This window comes from Carcharodon carcharias, chromosome 4 (genome assembly GCF_017639515.1).
Source record: "Carcharodon carcharias isolate sCarCar2 chromosome 4, sCarCar2.pri, whole genome shotgun sequence".
In the NCBI taxonomy this organism is placed as follows: domain Eukaryota; kingdom Metazoa; phylum Chordata; class Chondrichthyes; order Lamniformes; family Lamnidae; genus Carcharodon; species Carcharodon carcharias.
Window position 1 is genome coordinate 110,771,158 of NC_054470.1, and position 17,778 is coordinate 110,788,935.

General features: G+C 44.1%; 1 protein-coding gene across 1 annotated transcript in view; it reads right to left on the minus strand.

Annotated features, from left to right (window-relative positions):
- musk (muscle, skeletal, receptor tyrosine kinase) overlaps nucleotides 1-13,326 on the minus strand; it is a 145,952-nt gene extending 132,626 nt beyond the window's left edge. The window contains exon 1 of the mRNA XM_041186845.1: nucleotides 13,058-13,326. Within this exon, the coding sequence (XP_041042779.1) occupies nucleotides 13,058-13,142 (85 nt within the window). The 5' untranslated portion in view covers nucleotides 13,143-13,326. The remainder of the gene's footprint in view (nucleotides 1-13,057) is intronic.
- Nucleotides 13,327-17,778: the final 4,452 nt, after the last annotated feature.

The window sequence follows — 17,778 nt, forward strand, 5'->3', positions numbered from 1 at the left end:
TCCATGTGTATCTATCTGTTCACAAGTGCCTAGAATTCATAAATGAACCACAGCCTGTTTGCACAATCCCTTATGAGTGATTGGTGCCTTGATACCATTATTAATACACAAGGCACGTTGTGCAGTAATGGGTCCTTCTATCGACATGATGTTCAGCCTCTGATACCACTTACCATTGTTTGTGTGTAGTGTTATTTTCAAATAAAGAACCTACAGTATTGTTTCACAAATCCTTGTTTTCTGATTGGTACATTTGTGCTAAATGGAAGAACGCGGCTGACACAGCCAGCAATGGTGGAGCGATAAAATCGGGATGTTCAAGAGGCCAGAAATGAAGAAGTGCAGAGATCTCAGAGAGTTGCAGGACTGGAAGATCTTACAGACTTATTTCACTTAATGTTTTTATAGCCACTGGGGATGAGGTAGTGGAAGGAAGTGGGTTTTGATTTCCATTATGTTTTATCCTTGCTCTAGAAGGTTTCATGCTGAACACTAAATGGTGCTGGGCTCCTGAAATTGAATCAGGTGATTCAAACTGGCAGGATGTAGTATTGTATTTGTTAAACAATGATGATGTTGTATTCTAGACATTGCTGTTACAGAGAATAGTACACCCTCTATATATTACAGGATAATACCAAGTCACAGTCTGTCCCTGAGTCTATACCATATGGTGAATATATCCAACAATTCGCCAAAACTCCTTCAAAGGCAAACCCATGACCACGACCACCTAGAAGGGCAAGGGCAGTAGACACATGAGACATGGGAACACCACCACCTGCAAGTTCCCTCCAAGCCACACACCATCCAGTCTTGGAAATATATCGCCATTCTTTCACTGTCGCTGGGTTAAAATCCTGGAACTCCATCCCTAACAGCATTATGGGTGTACCTACACCACATGGAATGCAGCGGTTCAAGAAGGCAGCTCACCACTACCTTCTCAAGGGCAACTAGGGATGGGCCTACTAACCTTCGCAATGACACTCACATCCCATGAACAAATAAAAGATTATATAGCACAAAAATAATGAATAGCTACAGTGGATGGGAAACACTTGTGACTAATTCTTTCCGTTTGAAATAGTTTTAATGTTATTGTAAAATATATTCAGGGTAAGTTCCTGTGTGAGGAGTTTCAGTTACCAACAAAGCCCCAAATTATTCCACAATTACGTCGGTCTAAGTTTTATGGAACTTTTTTTTGTTAGTCTGACCTCTTAATTCCAATTAAAAGATTGTTTTAAGTAAATACATAAACTGTTTGGTTTGACTGGAATACAGGTAGTTTGGCACAAAAAGTGCAGAAGGAATTCTTGGTTTGCTCGCTGAATCCAGTGGGTCAGAGCTCCCCCAGTGGATTGATTAGAAACTGCACCACTTGCTGTGACCAACAAAGACCCAGGATTTACACTGAATTTTAAAACACAGAAACAGGCCATTCAGACCAACAGGTCTTTGTCAGTGTCTATGCTCCACACAAACCACCTCCCACCCTACTTCATCTCACATTATCAGCATAACCTTCTATTCCTTTCTCCCTCTTGCGTTTATAAGGCTTCCCCCTTAGATGTATCTGAAGTATTTACCTCAGCCACTCCCTGTGGTAGTGATTCTGGCCACTCTCTGCATTAAGGAAGGAAGGTTTGAAGCCAGTTTAGCTCACAATGTAGGCCATGAAATTGGGAAGGAAAGCAAAAGAAAATCAGAAGGAAATTGGGCGAGAGACCTATCAGCACATCCGAGAGCCAGCTAACATCTCCCCCAATTTCTTTCCATCTCCTTTCCCCACCCCTCATTGGCACATTTCCACTGAACTCTTAAGGGGTTTCAAGCAACAAATTTGTTTCATCATGGGGCTCCTTCTTGTAATTTTTCTGGCCAAAGAACATAAGAATTAAGAGCAGGAATAGACCATTCAGCCCTTTGAGCCTATTCCTCATGACTAATCTGATTGTGGTTTCAACTCCACTTTCTTGTCTGCCCCATAACCCTTGACTCCCTTGTCAATCGAAATCTATATAACTCAGCCTTGAATATGTTCAATGACCCAGCCTCCACTGCTCTCCATAGAAAAGAATTCCACAGACTAACAACCCTCTGAGAGACAAAAATTCTCCTCATCTCAGTCTCAAATGGGAGATCCCTAGTTTCTAAACTGTGTCCCCTACTCTAGACTCCCCCACAAGGGGAAACATCCTCTCAATATTCACCCTGTCAAGTCCCCTCAGGATCTTACAGGAGGAGGCAGACCTCCTCGCTTTTCTCCAATTTGGATCAACACCCTCACTGTATCAGAGAATGATGGACATTGTCAGATTATCTCTTCCCATAACAGCCATTGGAAAGCTCATTGTCCCTTTAAGGGGCTGCAAATTGCCTTTCAGTGTGGACAATTCCACCAGATCTCCAGCACTCCTGCGTAGCCAGCGGCTTATGTCAACTATGACCCAGTCTGTTTTCTATTCTCCCATGGGATGTGGGTGTTGCTGGCAAGGTCAGCATTTGTTGCCCGCCCCTAATTGCCCTTGAACTGATCTTGCTAGGTCATTGCCGAGGGCAGCAACCAAATCGCTGTGGGTCTGGAGTCACATATAGGCCAGACCAGGGGAGGATGGCAGATTTCCTTCCCTAAAGGGGCATTAGTGAACCAAATGGGTTTTTAAGACAATGGGCAGAATTTTACATCCTGCGGGTGGGCATGTGCCTGACCCGATCGGGCGTAAAATAGCATAGTGTGTGATGATGTCGGTCAGAGAGTGATGACAGAAGGCTGCTTTAGTGACTGGAAGTCACAGGGATCTGTGCTCGGCCCCCTATTATTCATCATTTATATAAACGACGTAGATGTCTATGTGGGGGATGGGATTGGTACGTTTGCAGATGACACAAAGATTGGCCAGGTGGTTAACAGTGAGGTTGAGTGTTTGGGCTACAGGAAGATATAGATGGGATAGTCAAATGGGCAGATGGAATTTAACCCTGAAAAGTGTGAGGTGATACGCTTTGGAAGGAATAATTTGACAAGGAAGTACTCAATGAACGGCATGACACTAGGAAGTTCTGAGGAACAAAGGGACCTTGGCCTGTGTGTCCATAGATCTCTGAAGGCGGAGGGGCATGTTAGTGGGGTGGTGAAAAAGGCATATGGGACACTTGCCTTTTTCAATCGAGGCATAGATTACAAAAGTAGGGAGGTCATGTTGAAGTTGTATAGAACCTTGGTGAGGCCACAGCTGGAGTACTGTGTGCAGTTCTGGTCGCCACATTATAGGAAGGATGTGATTGCACTGGAGGGGGTGTAGAGGAGATTCACCAGGATGTTGCCTGGGATGAAATATTTAAGTTATGAAGAGAGGTTGGATAGACTTGTGTTGTTTTTGTTGGAACAGAAAAGACTGAGGGGCGATCTGATCGAGGTGTACAAGATTATGAGGGGCATGGACAGGGTGGATAGGGGGCAGCTGTTCCCCTTAGTTGAAGGGTCAGTCACGAGGGGACACAAGTTCAAGGTGAGGGGCAGGAGGTTTAGGGAGGATGTGAGGAAAAACTTTTTTACCCAGAGGGTGGTGACGGTCTGGAAAGCGCTGCCTGGGACATTGGTGGAGGTGGGTTGCTTCACATCCTTTAAAAAGTTCCTGGATGAGCAATTGGTTCATCATAACATTCAAGGCTATGGGCCAAGTGCTGGTAAATGGGATTAGGTAGGTAGGTCAGATGTTTCTTACGTGTCAGTGCAGACTTGATGGGCCGAAGGGCCTCTTCTGCACTGTGTGATTCTGTGATTCTGTAAATGCAAGTCTTTCTTTCTACAGGGAGTGCTATTAGTGCTGACTGCTTGGCAATTACAACAACAAACTGCTTGCATTTATATAGCACCATTGGAAGAGTAAAACATCCCAAGGAGATTCACCTGTTAATGTAGCCTAACCTCGATCATGGCTTGGGGCATTTTTATTGGGAGCTAGAACCTACCACTTGTCCAATGTGTGCTTCAAATGAAGATTAGCACGCACCCCCCCTCCGCCCACCCCCACCCCACCCCCCCCCCCCCCACCCCCCCCAACACCACCACCACCACCCCACCATTCCCCCCACCCCACCACTCGCCATGTTGGGTTTCAGCATCTCCGAGCTAGAAAGGGAAAATTTAGCCAAGTTTTCACATTTGGTCAGAACTGTGTGACACCTGGGCTGGATGCGTAGGCCTGTGGATGTTGCCATGGGAACGGGCTTGGGCCTGTCAACTATTCCCTCATACAGCAGTCAAATATCCTGTCCAAAATTTACTACCAGAATCATGTATGAGGAGCAGCCACTCACAGAATCATGCGATATAGAAGGAGGCCATTCAGTCCATCATGCCTGTGCCAGCTTTTTGAAAGAGCTGAAACATCAACATCAACAACTCACACTTATATAGCCACGTATATAAAATTCTGACAGGGCGGGACAGAGTGGACACAGGGATGATGTTTTCTCTGGCTATGGGGTCTGTACAAGGGGTCACAGGCTCAGGATACGGGGTAGGCCATTTAGGACTGAGATGAAGAGAAACTTCTTCACTCAGGAGGTGGTGACCCTGTGGAATTCTCCACCACCAAAGGCTGTGGAGGCCAAGCATTTAAGAATTTATTCTTAAATGAATGTATTTAAGAAGCATTTAAGAAGGAAATAGATAGATTTCTGGGCTCTAAAGACGTCAAGGGTATGGGGAGTGACCGGGAGTACAGCAATGAGGATCAGCCATGATCATAGTGAATGGCGGAGCAGGCTAGAAGGACGGAATGACCTACTCCTGCTCCTATTTTCTATGTTTCTATGTTTAACATGGCTACAATTCCCAAGACATTTCACAGGAGGATTATAAAGCAAAATTTGACACCGAGCCTCATAAAGAAATATTAAGGCAGATGACCAAAATATGTAGTTAAATAGGTAGGTTTAAAGGAGGAATGTGAAGTGGGGACATTTAAAAAGGGGATTCCAGAGCTTGGGGCCTAGGCAGCTGAAGGCACGGCCATCAGTGGTGGTGCGATGGAAATGAGGGATGCTCGAGTAGCCAGAATTGGAGGAGTGCAGATATCTCGGAGGCTTATGGGGCTGTAGGAGGTTACAGAGAGAGGGAGCAAGCAAAACCATGGAGGGATTCAAAGAGAAGGTGAGAATTTTAAAATTGAGGCATTGTTTAACCAGGAGCCATTGTACGTCAGCAAGCTCAGGGGCAATAGGTGACTGGAACTTGGTGCGAGAAAGGGCATGGGCAGCAGGGTTTTGAATGTGCTCAAGTTCATGGAGGGTGGATGATTGAAGTGTGGAAAGGCGAGTGCTGGAATAGTCAAGCCTAGAGATAATGAAAGCATGGATGAGGGTTTCAGCAGCAGATGAGTTGATGCAGGGGCAGAGTCGAGTGACGTTATGGAGTTGGAAATATGTGGTCTTACTGATGGCACGAATATATAAACATACGAAATAGGGGCAGAATTAGGCCATTCAGCCCCTCGAGCCTGCTCCACCATTCAATAAGATCATTGTTGATCTGTTTCTGTTTTGAATTCCACATTCCTATCTAACCCCGATAACCTTTGATTCCCTTGCCTAGCAAGAACCTATCTACCTCCGCCTTAAAAATATTCAGTGACCTCCACCTCCACCGCCTTTGGAAGCAGAGAATTCCAAAGTCACACGACCCTCTGATAGAAAAAGATTCTCTTCATCTCTGTCCTAAAAAGGTGACTCCTAATTTTAAAACAGTGCCCCCTAGTTCTGGACTTACCTGCAAGAGGAAACATCCTTTCCATGTCCACCTTGTCAATACTGTTCTGGGCTTTATACACTTCAATCAAGTTACCCCTCACTCTTCTAAACTCCAGTGGAAACAAACCCAGTCTGTCCAACCCTGCTTCATAAGTCAACCCGCCCAGTCCAGGTAACAATCTAGTAAACCTCCTCTGAACTGCCTCCAACGCATTTACATCCCTCTTTAAATAAGGAGACCAAAACTGCACACAGTATGTAGTTGGAAACTCATCTCAGGGTCAAATATGAGGATGGGAACAGCCTGGTTCAGCCTCAAAGATTTGCAAAGGCAGTGGTGGAGTTGGTGGCAAGGGAAAGGAAGAAGGAAATGATTAATCTGACTCCCAATCTGCTCTGTCTGCATTGCCTGACAAAATTGTCATTTTTAAATAATGGTCCAATTCTCTTTTTTGAAAGTAATTATTGAACCTGCTTCCATCACCCTTCCAGGGAGTGTCTTCCAGATCATCATAACTCGGTACATCTGAAAAGTTTGCCTCAACTCCCTCCTGGCTTTTCCGCCGGCTCCCTAATAATCGTTTCTAACCCTCCTGCCAGTAAGACATTGGCCTGTAACTTCCGAGTTCCCGGTGCAGTATATCTGGGGGGTACCCCAAAAGTCCGCTGGGGAACCAGCCACCCCCAAATCCCCGAAGTTCCCAGGTAAGGATTGCACGGGAATCGCCCAGGAAGTTCAAACTTCCTTTGGGCAATTGCTCTGCACTGGGAACCATCTTTAATATGATTTAAGTCACAAACTTTGGATGTTTCAGACTGCCACACAGTTATAGTTACCCAGAAAAAGTTAAAGTTAAACCCAATTCTAGCTTCTGGGTAGCTATGGAACTCACCCCGGACTGAGGATAGGACAGAGAATAGATCATGTAAAAAAGGCAGTACATTAATCATGGGAGACTTTAATCTTCATGTAGATTGAAAAAAATCAAATTGGCAGAGGTAGCCAGGAACAACAATTCATAGAGTATATTTGGGACAGTTTCTGAGAACAATACGTTTTGGATCCAACCAGAGATAAGGCTATTTGGTAATGTGTAATGAGGCAGGTTTAATAAATGATCTCAGAGTAAAAGATCCCTTAGGAAACAGTGACCATAACATGGTAGAATTTAGTATTCAGTTTGAGAGTGAGAAACCTGGGTCGGAAACAACTGTGCTAAACTTAAATAAGGATAATTACAAAGGAATGAGGGCAGAGTTGGCTGGAGTGGACTGGGAAAGGAGTTTAGCAGAAAAGACGATTGATGAACAATGGCAGACATTTAAGAAAATAGTTCATGACTCACAACAAAGATATATCCCAATAAGGAAGAAGGATTCTAGGAGGGGGATAAACCAACCATGGTTAACCAAGGAAATTAAGGATAGTATCAAATTGAAAGAAAAACATACAATGCGGCAAAGATTAGTGGTAAGCCAGAGGATTGGGAAAGTTTTAAAAACTGACAAAAGATGGCCAAAAAAATAATAAAAAGGAAGAAAATAAAGTTTGAGGGTAAACTAGTAAGTATTGTAAAAACAGACAATAAGATCTTCTTCGAATATATAAAAAAGAAAGAGAGGCCAAAGTGAACATAGGCCCCTTAGAGAATGAGGCTGGGGAAATAATAATGGGGAACCAGGAAATGGCAGAGGAGTTGAATAAATACTTTGCATCAGTCTTCACGGTAGAAGACACTAACAGCATTCCAAAAATACTGAATAATCAAGGGGCAAAAGTGGGGAGGAAATAAATACATAAATAACTATCACTAGAGAAAAAGTACTAGGGAAACTAATGGGGCTAAAGGCCGATAAGTCCCCTGGACGTGATGGGTTGCATCCTAGAATATTAAAGGAAGTAGCTACAGAGATAATCAATGCATTGGTAGGAATCTTCCAAGGATCCTTAGATTCTGGAAAAGTCCCAGAGGATTGGCGAATGGCCAATGTAACATCCTTAGTCAAAAAGGAAGGAAAACACAAAACAGCTAACTATAGGCCAGTTAGCTTAACATCCGTCAATGGAAAATGTTAGAGATTATTATAAAGGATGTAATAGCAAAGCATTTAGAAATGCATAATAAAATCAAGCAGAGTCTGCATAGCTTCATGAAGGGGAAATCAGCCTGACAAATTTATTAGGATTCTTTGAGGAGGTAACACGCAAGATAGATAAAGGGGAACCAGTAGATGTAATATATTTGGATTTCCAAAAGGTGTTTGATAAGGTACCATACACATGGCTACTTAATAAGATAAGAGCCATTTTCAGGATGGCAACCTATAACCAGTGGAGTACCACAGGGATCAGTGCTGGAGCCACAATTATTTACAATATATATTAATGACTTGGCTGAGGAAAGTGAATGTACTATTGCCAAGTTTGCGAATGACACAAAAATAGGTGAGAAGGCAAGTGGCGAGGATGACACAAAGAGTCTACAGAGGGATATAGATAGGTTAAGTGAGTGGGCAAAAACCTGGCAGATGGAATATAATGTGGGAAAATGTGAGGTTATGCACTTTGGCAGGAAGAATAGAGGAGCTGAATGTTACTTAAATGGAGAAAGACTGAAGAAAGCTGCAGGACAGAGGGATTTGGGTGCCCTCATGCATGAATCACAAAAAGCTAGCATACAAGTTCAGTAGGTAATAGGGAAGGCAAATGGAATGTTGGCCTTTACTTCAAAAGGAATGGAGTATAAAAATAGGGAAGCCTTGCTACAACTAAGCAAGGCACTAGTTAGACCACACCTAGAATATAGTGAACAGTTTTGGCCCCCTTAACTAAGGAAAGATATACTGGCATTGGAGGCAGTCCAGAGAAGGTTCACTAGGTTGATCCTGGGTATGGAGGGATTTTCTTATGAGGTGAGGTTGAGTAGGTTGGGCCTGTACTCATTGGAGTTTAGAAGAATAAGAGGTGACCTTATTGAAACATATAAGATTCTTAGGGGGCTTGACAGGGTAGATGTTGAGAGGTTGTTTCACCTTGTGGGAGAGTTTATGACCAGAGGATATAATCTCAGAGTGAGGGGTCGCCCATTTAAGGCAAAGATGAAGAGGAATTTCTTCTCTCAGAGGGTGGTAAATCTGTGGAATTTACCACAGAGAGCTGTACAGGCTGGATCATTAAATATATTCAAGGCTGAGATAGACAGGTTTTTAATCAGGAAGGGAATCAAGGGGTATGGGGAAAAGGCAGGAAAGTGGAGTTGAGGACGATCAGATCAGCCATGATTTCATTGAATGGAGGAGCAGACTCAATGGGCCGAATGGCCTACTTCTGCTCCTATGGAGCTCTTATAGTCTTATGGACTCCCCCTGCCCACTACCCCCTGACCCCCCACCATGTCTCCCCCCACCCCACTGTACCTCCCCCCCCAACCCCGACTACTCTCTCCCGACAATCCCCCCACAGCCCGACCCAACACAATCCACCCCCCTCCCCAGGTCAGGCCCGACCTGACCCCACCTGAGCCAACCCCTTGCCCAACCCGACCCGACCCCAACGAACCAGCACCCCCTACCCCACACCCACACCAGGTCTGACTCCCCCCCCGCCCTTCCCCCCCCACCACCTTCCCCCAGACCTGGCCCGAACCCACCCAACCCAAACCAACCCATCATTTAATCAGACCCCCGGCATCTCCCTTCTGAACACCCCCCCCCCACCACCACCCTTTCCAGAAAATGAAAATCCTGTTACATTCTGGGGAATGTCTTCTGGATTCTAAATTCCGGTGGTGGTCCAATCATCTCCCGCAGCCTCAGTGGGGAATCCACAGAAACAACAATAATAACTTACTACATTAAAGGTGTTATACAAATGCAAGTTATTATTGTTGTAATGTAGTGAACCTTTAACATAATGGAGATATCCAGGAACAATAGTCGTTCTGATTACTCCTTCTTCCTGTGAACTAGATTTTGGCAATTACTATCCATTCAAATCACTTGGCTTTCCCGTCAGCTCCTAAACTATCACCATTAAGAGAAGACTTTGAATTATTTATCTTAGAGCCAATATGGATGACCTCACATTTCCCCACTTTCATTTCCTTCCGGATTTTTCCACTCGCTCAATTTCCTTTTTTTTAGCTTTCTAACTTCCTGCTCCCATTCACACACTATTTTTGGTGCAAGGCTCACATTATTCCAAACATCAGAACAGCATTTCCGATCTGCCGTTCGCCACACAGAACCCTTGACAATATTTCCTTGCTTCATTTCTTGGAAAATTTCAGAATGTGTTTTGAATGTTTGCAGAGTAACATTGCCCACCTTAATCTTCAAGTTGTAATGTTTCTTCACAGCTTGGGTTGCATAGAATTTTACAGCACAGAAACAGGCCATTCGGCCCACCAGTTCCATGCAGGTGTTTATGCTCCACATGAGCCTCCTCCCACTCATATTCATCTCACCTTATCAGCATATCCTTCTGTTCCTTTCTCCCTCAGCTTCCCCTTAAATCCATCTACGCTATGTACATATTACTTTGTACATATTACAGCTTCCCTGAGCCACTTTGAATGAATGAAGAATTTCTTCACATTATTTGCTAACTCAACGAAGTTCTGTTCCTCATCTGGAACTTCCTGATGCCTGGCAAAAATTCTTAACTACCCCATCCTCCTCCTCCTCCTGGTAACGGGGCATTAGAGGGTGTTGGTGACCCTGGACTTCCATTGGATTGGCCCATGATTGTGCTTGACAAGGTACTCAGAAATACCCCATGCTTATTCCATATACCAGGCCCTGTGTCTGGTCAATGTTAAAAAACACTCCTGATCAGGTGTATCTGATCAGCTTTCCTCTCCACCTCGACAATCATCACTCTCACTGGCTCCTTCGCTGGTGGAATAAACAGGCTGATCTGAAAACTTCTGTGAGATTGCAGTGGGCACAAATAGTACTGATATTCTTACAGCCACTGCTCACTAACAGTGACTCCATAATCTAACATTAACCCTGCATGCAGCTCATAGATTCATAGGATCAGGACTCAGTCATTCAAATTAATGAACTTTTTCCGCCATTCAGTTTTATATTATCTGATGTGTATCTTAACTTCATCCACCCACTTTGGCTCTGTATCCCCTAATTCCCTTGCTTAACCATGGGATGTTTTACAATGTTAACAGCGCTATATAAATGCAATTTGTTGAATTCTAGCCTCCAGCTGTGTCTGCGGTGTTGGTGCACAGCACTCCTGCCTGTGAGTCAGAAGATTCTGGGCTGTGTCCCACTCAAAAGCTTAAGCATACAAATTAAGGCTGGTGCTGTGGTGCACTGTCAGAGGTGCTGTCTTTCAGATGAGATGTTAAACTGATGTTAAACCCGCCTCCCTCTTGGGTGGGTGTAAAAGATCCCATGGCCTCTAATTTTGAAGAAGAGCAGGGATGTCCTGGCCAATACTTATCCCTCAATTAACATCATAAAAACAGATTACCTGGTCACTATCACATTGCTGTTTGTGGGATCCTGCTGCATTTCCTACAACAGTGATTATTCTTGAAAGTACTTCATTGGCTGTAAGGTGCTTTGAGACATCTGGTGGCCATGAAAAGCACTACAGAAATGCAAGTCTTTCTTTCATTCAGGTGTTGGCAATACCAATGCTGGATGGTGAGGGACCCCAAGCTAAGGAATCTGGCAAGGCTGGGATTGGGAAGGTCCTGCTGATCCTAATGACAAGGCCTGGTTAACATCCCATTGCTCTGCTTTCAGTCTGGAAGCCGTGTAAATGGACAGCCTAGCCAGAGGGCCAGGAGGGAGGGGGATGCCAGTGGCAAGAGGCCACAGCCAAGGATCCTTGGTAATTGATCGCCAGCAATTATGGGTGGGTGGGAAAGACCATATATCGGGACAGCTTGGGTTAAGCCAGAGGTACTCTTGAAGGGTCTGAGTGAGGGCGGTGTTGGGGTATTGAAAGGGATGGAGGAGTGTTGGGGTATTAGGAAGGGTGTTGGCATATTGGGAGGGGTGGAGGGTTGTTGGCTATTGGGTATTGAGGATAGAGGAGCGCTGTAGGGGTATTGGGAAGAGAGGAGGGCTGTTGGGGTATTGGGAAGAAAGGAGGGCTGTTGGGGTATTGGGAGGAGTGGAGGGATGTTGGGGTATTGGGGTATTGAGAAGAGAGGAGGGCTGTTGGGGTATTGGGAGGGGTGGAGGGCTGTTGGGGTACTGGGGTATTGAGAAGAGAGGAGGGCTGTTGGGGTATTGGGAAGAGAGGAGGGCTGTTGGGGTATTGGGAGGAGTGGAGGGATGTTGGGGTATTGGGGTATTGAGAAGAGAGGAAGGCTGTTGGGGTACTAGGAGGGGAGGAGGGGTGGAGGGATGTTGGGATAGAATATTCCTGCTGTGCCTGGCCCAGAAGGAGTGCTGAAACAGCCACTAACCTTGTGGTGCCGACAGTTCCCACCTTCCTTTCTCTACTGACACCTGGGAAAGTGGCAGTGAATTTTAAACTGGGATCCCAATCGCACTGCGGGAGCCTGATTTTAAATATGTTACTAAGTGTTTTGCCTCTCCACAGTGCAGGACCCTCCAATACCCCGATATCTGTGGCGATATGTGTGCGGCGGCCGATTGCGATCGCATTCTGTACGTTTCACTTTTTAACCACGTGCACCCCGAGACCTGTGCTGTCTGTTATGAGCCAGCAGTTCACCCAACGCTTGTATACCCATCCTCACTGCCCCAGCAATAGCACAGCACTCTCTGTGACTGATCAACAACCATTCAGAAACACAGGGCAAGCTACTGTAAACAACAAACTTTTTTTTAACCGTACCACAGGCATTTCCACTGATATTGTCTCCTGGCATTTCCTGATCCAACCAGTGCTCAGCCAACCCCAATATAGTTTATTTTAATTATTAAATTTGCAATTAATTAATTGATAGAAATTATTATATGGCCCATTAATTCCAAAAACAACATGACATCCTGTCATATAAATAAAACAGATATGCTATGGTAACAAATGAATGTCAATAAACTTCTAACACGCAAAACATGAGCAATAAATATAAGCATGTAATATATTGCACGAGTGTCATGCTTGTTGACAGCTTTGGGCTATTTTAACTAAAGATAAAATCTTGGTTTATTTAAGTTAAACTCGCCCTAACCAGTATAGTTGTTACCACTTCTGCTGGTATAAAAAAGCCTGTCAAGGTACAGTTCACGGAAATCCACTCCAAATACAAAGCAATTTCTAAAGCAGAACAGTCCAATGATTGAAGCAAACCTTTGGGAAGCGTCCCGTCAACCGAGCTCCCGGTTACCATCAGGAAGATCGTCAGGAGTGGAATGCTGAGTGGGGTAAAGGTCATGATAAGTGGCGGACAAATTTTTTTCTGCCAAACTGCCCTTGTATTCTGTGTTAAAACCTGTGTTTATAGCCGGCAATGTCTCAGGGCTCTCTCACAGATCCCAAGAAGAGGCCCTAGCGGATCTAAGTATAAATAGGAATTTTCAGAAGACTGGAACTGGGAAATGATGGACGTGAGCAGATGTCGCCCCCCCCCAATCTCTGCACAACCTATCCAGCCATCTGCTGGTACGTAAGCCTACTGCCTCCTGTAACAAGAATAAGTGGAACTCTGGTTTTGGTAGCTAGGGATTAGGCACAACAATAGTCTTTTGCTAAAATTTCCAATAAATTAATCCACCAGCAATTACAAGCTTTCAATTTTCAAATAACAACACTAGGTTCAAGGAGAGTTAAGTGACGGTATTAAGTGCGTTTGGTCACTGTAGCCTTGACTTCAGATCGAAACATATTATTCCAGTGGATCCAATAGCCTTTGTGTGGAATTCCACCTGTTGTCTGATTAATGGTGTGTATAGATTTATTTTAAGTTAGGAATGTTAGATTACCAGTCTTCCTAAAGACTGGTAACTATGTTTCCCAACACAATTGAATTCTGTCTTTCATTAAATAGCAGATACTATATTTTGCCTGTCAAAATTTTTAAGTAAAAATCTAATGTGAACGTTTCTGCAGCTTTAAGAAAGAGGAACTTGACTCTCATGTTCCAAAGTGCTTTACAGTCACAGAGGTATTTTTTGAAATGTAGCAATTGTTGTAATGTAGGATAAATGGCAGCCAATTTGCACACAACAAGCTGCCACAAACAGCAATGTGATAATGACCAGATATTTTGCTATTGAGATGTTGACTGAGGGATAAGTATTGACCAGGGCACCAGGGATAAACCCCTGGTCTTCTTTGAAATAATGCATGGGATTGTTTATGTCCATCTTATGAGGTAGATGGGGCTTCAGTTGAATTCCTCATCTGAAAGATGGAACCTCTGACAGTGCAGCATTCCCTCAATACTGCACTAAAATGCCCACCTAGATTCTGGTGCTCAGGTCCTGGAGTAGGACCTGAACCCACAACCTTCTGACTCAGAGTGGAGAGTGCTACCAATTAAGTTTGCTACCAAACATACCTAAGCTATGTGTTTGAGTTTTTGCATTATCTATTAATTCTTAGAAGTCAAGGGTTCAAACTCATTGTTTCCAAGTTCTAATGGCCGCTAATCTAGTTTACTTAGAATTAATTAACAGAACCCGAGATAATTTTGACAAGAGCTGCTAAAGTTCACAAATGCTATGTTAAATCAACATTGACAATTTGGTCTCGTCGTAGAAAGTGATGCATTGAACTAAAATAAATACAAACAAAGCATTCAACAGGAGACCATTAATGATAACATACATAAGAACATAAGTAACAGGAGCAGAAGTAGGCCATCCAGCCCCTCGAACCTGCTCTGCCATTCAATAAGATCATGGCTGATTTAATTGTGACCTTAACTATACTTTACTGCCTGCACCCCCCATAACCCTTGACTGCCTTGCCATTTGATGTTATTTTAATTGAAAGCTATTCTTAATAAGGAAAAGCAATAATTGAACCAAGGAATTTTTTGTTATAAAGAAGAAAGACTTGCATTTAAATACTACCTTTCACCCTCCCAAAGCTCTTTACAATCGATTAAGAATTATCTGAAGTAGTTACTGTTGTAATGTGTACAATTATTGTCAGTTTATATTAGACATTATGGGACTTTTGATGAGCTGCCCATTCTGGTGATGAAGGAGCCACGTGTCATTTTTGAGGCCCACGGCCTCATTTAAATTGGTTAGTGGTCACCCAGAACAGAGAACGGAACATATAACTATTCATTGGCTGATTCGCAAATACAAATGAGGCTTCACGGTGATACCCTCCTCTTATCCTGTCACAATTATCTGGCTTAACCACCAGAATGTACAGTTAGAGTCGTTGATCTATATCTACATCAGCTAGGAGAAAGTTGAACATGGGGCTGCTGGTTTCCAGGGTTCGTTCATTTGTTGGTGTCATCAAACCAGAAGGCTGACTGTCATGGATCTCTACCTCTGTTGGTCCGTCCGGGAAGGACAAGTGTCAGGACTCGACCTTTCTCCCTCGCTCCTTGATTGATTGTAACAGGATCTTTTGTAATTTATCGGAATTAAGGTATTAATTCAATGTCTGTGCTTAACTATTTACATACTGATTGCAAAGAAACCAGACTGACAGGCTTTCGTGAGTTAAAACAAAATGGGTTAGTTTTTATTGTGCTAAAAATGCATCTCAGTCAAGATATAAATACATTTAAAGAGGTAAACCCGACCTTCACAAAACACACACACACACACACACACACAGATGTATGTAAAATTACATGTTCTACAGTAGGAGGTTACTCTTTGGCCAAATGAAAATTCATTCTTAAAAAGCAAAAAAATAGAGTTCACTGTTTATGAGTTCATTGCTGGTATCCGTGGCTGAGGTAGGGTCTTTTCACGATGGTCTCAAAATTCCAGTGGCATTGAGGCTGATGTAAAGTGCAACAATCTCTTTTTTAAATGCAATCCGTCTTTTCCAAAAGTTGATGACATTGTGCCTGATGTTCCTTTCGATAGAAATTCTCTGCCTCTATGATGGATTTGAAACTGTAACAGAGATAGGGTTTTGAACTTGAGAAAGGAGGAGAGAGTGATGGTGCTACTGCTCCATTGGTAGATTTCCCCTAAACTGTTCTCTTATCAGCTTGGGTGTTATATTAAAAGACATTTCAAAATGGTTATCCTGGTCTCATGTTTCCCCCCCCACCCCCCCCAAACCCCGATAATGATTTCAGAAGGTTGTTGATTCACTTATATCTGGACAGACCATGGCTATTATTTTATGGCCTAGGTGATTAGTTTCTTTATCATTTCTGAATTGGCCACTCTTCCCAGTGAGGAGCAAGGAAGAACACCTTCTATATAGCCATTGTCCCGGTAGACTTTCTATCTCTGCCTGAAAGGGTAGCTTTATAGAAATGCAAATAGTGAGAGCCAGTACAGTTCCAGTTCATCTTCAAAAGTAGTTCTTGACATCAACAGGTGTAAAATTCCAGAGGGGGTTGTCTTGGCATGTCTTGATTGAAATCTATATTGGAAATTTCCAGAAACTGGCCAACTTGTAATACCCGATCTCAGGTGACCTGGGACAGCCATCTTAAATCAGTGTGTTTGCTTGCTCTTTAGAAATTATTTTAAAGTAGTTCAATATATATTTTCCCAGCTGATGAAGATAGAGATTAATATCACACATGCACAAGTCACATCATTGTCACATTGTTGTCTGCTTTCCTCACACAGTCCGCATAGATCCGCATCAAGTCCATTATATCCTTTATCCATTTTCTCCTCTGCTTCCTGTCCAGCAAGCATTTCCATCAATTTCCCCCTCAGATGACTGTCTCTGTCTACTGTCTGCTCTAGTGATGACTGAAGTATTGTATCTTCCTCTCTTTGATGTTATGCACTAATTTCCTCTTCTCTCCAGCCATTTCCAGCACCCCATCATTAATCTTGCTGTCTGTGTAGGATATGCGGAACACCCTCCTACATGTCCACATCTTGAATGCTTATCAATGACCACTTATGCTCTGAGGCATATAATATAGATGACAAAACGTAGCACCTCAGCATCCTTTTCCTCAGAATCAGGCTCAGGTTCTTTGATGCTAACATGTCCTCCATCCTGACAAAGCTGGTCTTGGCTATCTTAAGAGGCCACTAAGGATACGGACCCCAACCATGAGACCCCCAACCCCTCAGTAACATCAAGTAAAGAATGGGCAAATCAACCCAGATTCCAGCTAGCTCTCCATTAACACAAAGTCAATGAGGTATTGAAGACCATTATGCTTTTCCATTGTGAGCAAATAAAAGTGAATATAAGAATAACGAACAGTGAAATACAGGGTGGAATTTTCCATGCTTGCTGGCAGTGGCGTGATAGGTGGCGGGTGTAGACAATATGGCGTGATCTGGTTCACGACAGTGGGAAGGCAGGTCGGGATCGCCCACTCAGCCTGCCAGTGGTGGGCCATGTTTCCTGCCAACAGTTGGCGGGGAGCTCATTGTAATGCATCAGCATCTCATTAAAAGGCCATCCTGCCATGCTCTGGACTCCCACTAGATCATCCGTTCACATCGGCGGGAAAGCACGCCGACGTGCTTCACCACGGCAGACAGGCGATGTGCACTTGGTGGCCTTCACTTTGGGGGAACTGAGGCAAATGAAGAGCATCATTTTCCACACCTTGTGAGGGCTGCCTGTTGCTCTGCAGGCTTCAAGGGTGCCAAGGGGCCAGAATGAAGTGCCGCCCAGGCTTGGAGGGGACTGTACTCAGGGTTTAGGGGGGAGGTGATGTCCGGGGGCAACAGCTGCCTGGCCCTGGAGGAGACTGTACTGGGGTGGGAGTGTCTGGGGACAACTGCTGCCCTGGCGTTGGATCCCATGCACAAGCAGTTGAGGTGGTGGTAGGATAGATGAGGGAAATGGCCATGCAGTAAGGACACCTGTATAAACTGACCATCCCTCTGCAACTGAGACCGTTCAAGTACAGCCACAGTGATGTGAATGGGGTCAGGCTC